This window comes from Penaeus chinensis, chromosome 5, assembly GCF_019202785.1.
Source record: "Penaeus chinensis breed Huanghai No. 1 chromosome 5, ASM1920278v2, whole genome shotgun sequence".
Taxonomy (NCBI): Eukaryota; Metazoa; Arthropoda; class Malacostraca; order Decapoda; family Penaeidae; genus Penaeus; species Penaeus chinensis.
The window spans coordinates 37,680,428-37,682,927 of NC_061823.1; the positions used below are offsets into that span (position 1 = coordinate 37,680,428).

Below are 2,500 nucleotides of genomic sequence, written 5' to 3' on the forward strand. Positions count from 1 at the left end.
TATAATAATGAAGATAATAATAATAATAATAATTATTATTATTATTATTATCATCATTATTATTATTATTACTATTATTATAATTATCATAATAATAATGTTATTGTTATTATAATTAGCATTATCATTACTGTCTTTATTATTATTATTATTATTATTATTATTATTATTATTATTATTATTATTACTATTATTATTATTATTACCATCATTAGAATCATTATTATCATTATTATTTTTATTATCATCATTAATACTATTATTGTTATTATTGTTATGTTATTATTAACAATGTTATTATCATATTATTGTTATTATTATTACTATTATTATTATTAATTCTTTTAGTATTATCATTATCATCGTTATTATTATCATCACTTTTATTATTATTATTTTTTATAATCATAATTGTTATTATTATTATTATCATTATTTTCATTATCATTATTATTATCATTATTATTATTATTATTAATGTTATTATTATTATCATTATTATTAATGTTATTATTGTTATTATTATCATCATTATTGTTATCATTATTTTCACCATGATTATCATAACTATTTTCATTATCATCATTATCTTAAATATCACCATTCTTATGACATTAATAAAAACAATAATGAATAATAGTTATTATTATCATCTTCATCATCACCATTATCATAATTATCATTGTCATTACTGTTACAATAACACTCCTTTATTTTCTTCCGCTTCTTCTTCCCATTATCATTATCTTATTTATTATCATCATCATTATAATATCACTCTCACTATAATCGAAATCACCCTCACTTTTACCATAGTCCCCCCTCTGGATCTCTCTAAGCCCGCTCTCTCTGCAGCGGCCGCCCCCCGGAGACAAGAGACCGAGGAAATCCTAGGCTTCGTCGTAGGAGATCAGGACTTCTTCAACAGGGACCTTGAACACGAGAGTCCTGTCGTCGACTGGCTGGAGGACAAGGGCGCCCCGGATTGGGGTAGAATGATCATGTTGCAACGACGACATGCCATTTTGCCTTGGCCGGATGCTCTGATTCCTTACGTGGCGTGGGGAGACAAAAGGACGAGTGAGTGCGTGTGGGGAATCGGACGCGGGGAGGGGGGCGGGGTCACGGAGTCTGCGAGGCTGGGCGTTGAAATTTTGGCTTGGGAGATCCGGGACTTTGGAAACGAGGTGGTGGTGATGATAATAGCGATATGATAATAGTTCTACTACTACTACTACTATAACTACTACTACTTCTACTACTAACAACAGCAATCATATTATTGTTGATAATAATAATACGAATATTGATATAGATAATAGGAAGAATTATGACAACAACAACGACATTAACAATAATTGTAATAATAACCAATACAAAAATTGATAGTAATGATGATTATGATAATGACAATACAAACGTTAATAATAATGATAATGCTAGGGATTAATATAATCATAATATTAGGGATTAATATTATGATGATGACAATGATAATAACAAAAACAGCAAATAATAGCACTGAAAATCACAAATCACTCAAATATAACGATAAGAACAACCTTTCGAAAAATCATAGTTCCTTCGATTTTGTCTCAGTATCAACGACCATTTATGTCGCTTTTTCGCTTTTCCTTCTCCCAGCAAAGCGCGACTTTTCTGGCTCCTAATAACCGAGAAATAATTGCTCATTTGGGGTAATTAACTTTCTTTTTCCGCGAGCAGGAGGAGGCTCACTGCCTGGCGCTCCACGGGATTTTATATCCATGCATATTTGTATATATATATATATATATATATATATATATATATATATATATATATATATATATGTGTGTGTGTGTGTGTGTGTGTGTGTGTGTGTGTGTGTGTGTGTGTGTGTGTGTGTGTGCGCGTTTGTGTGTGTGTATACATACATGCACACAGTTACTTACACACACACATATACATTCATATATATATATATATATATATATATATATATATATATATGTATTTATATATATATGTATGTATGTATGTATGTATGTATGTATGTATGTATGTATGTATATGTATATATATATATATATGCATATACACACACACACACATATATATGCATATATATATATATATATATATATATATATATATATATATATATATATATACATACATATATGCACATATACATATACATACATACATACATATATATATGTATATTATATATATTTATATATATAAATTATATATATCATATATATATGTATATACATACTTTTATATATATGTATATATATATATATATATATATATATATATATATATATAACTGTGTGTGTGTGGGGGGGGGGGGGGGGGGTCCCTGAGCGGGAAGCAGCTGTGTTTCAAAGGATCGAGCGTCAGAACACTTGTCCTCCTTCCCGATTTTAACTAAAAACTGGACTTAAGAGTGACGACTAATCTTCCTGCCTCAGCTTCTCAACTAATGAGCCACGCGACCTGCCACAGGAAC

The 2,500-nt window shown here is 29.0% G+C and overlaps 1 protein-coding gene across 2 annotated transcripts in view; it reads left to right on the forward strand.

Moving 5' to 3' along the window:
• The window catches only part of LOC125025927 (astacin-like metalloprotease toxin 3), a 9,992-nt gene that overhangs the window by 1,371 nt on the left and 6,121 nt on the right, over window positions 1-2,500 (forward strand). For both annotated transcript variants that reach the window (XM_047614265.1, XM_047614264.1), the window contains exon 2: window positions 856-1,080. In XM_047614265.1, coding sequence (XP_047470221.1) covers window positions 856-1,080 — 225 coding nt within the window. The remainder of the gene's footprint in view (window positions 1-855; window positions 1,081-2,500) is intronic.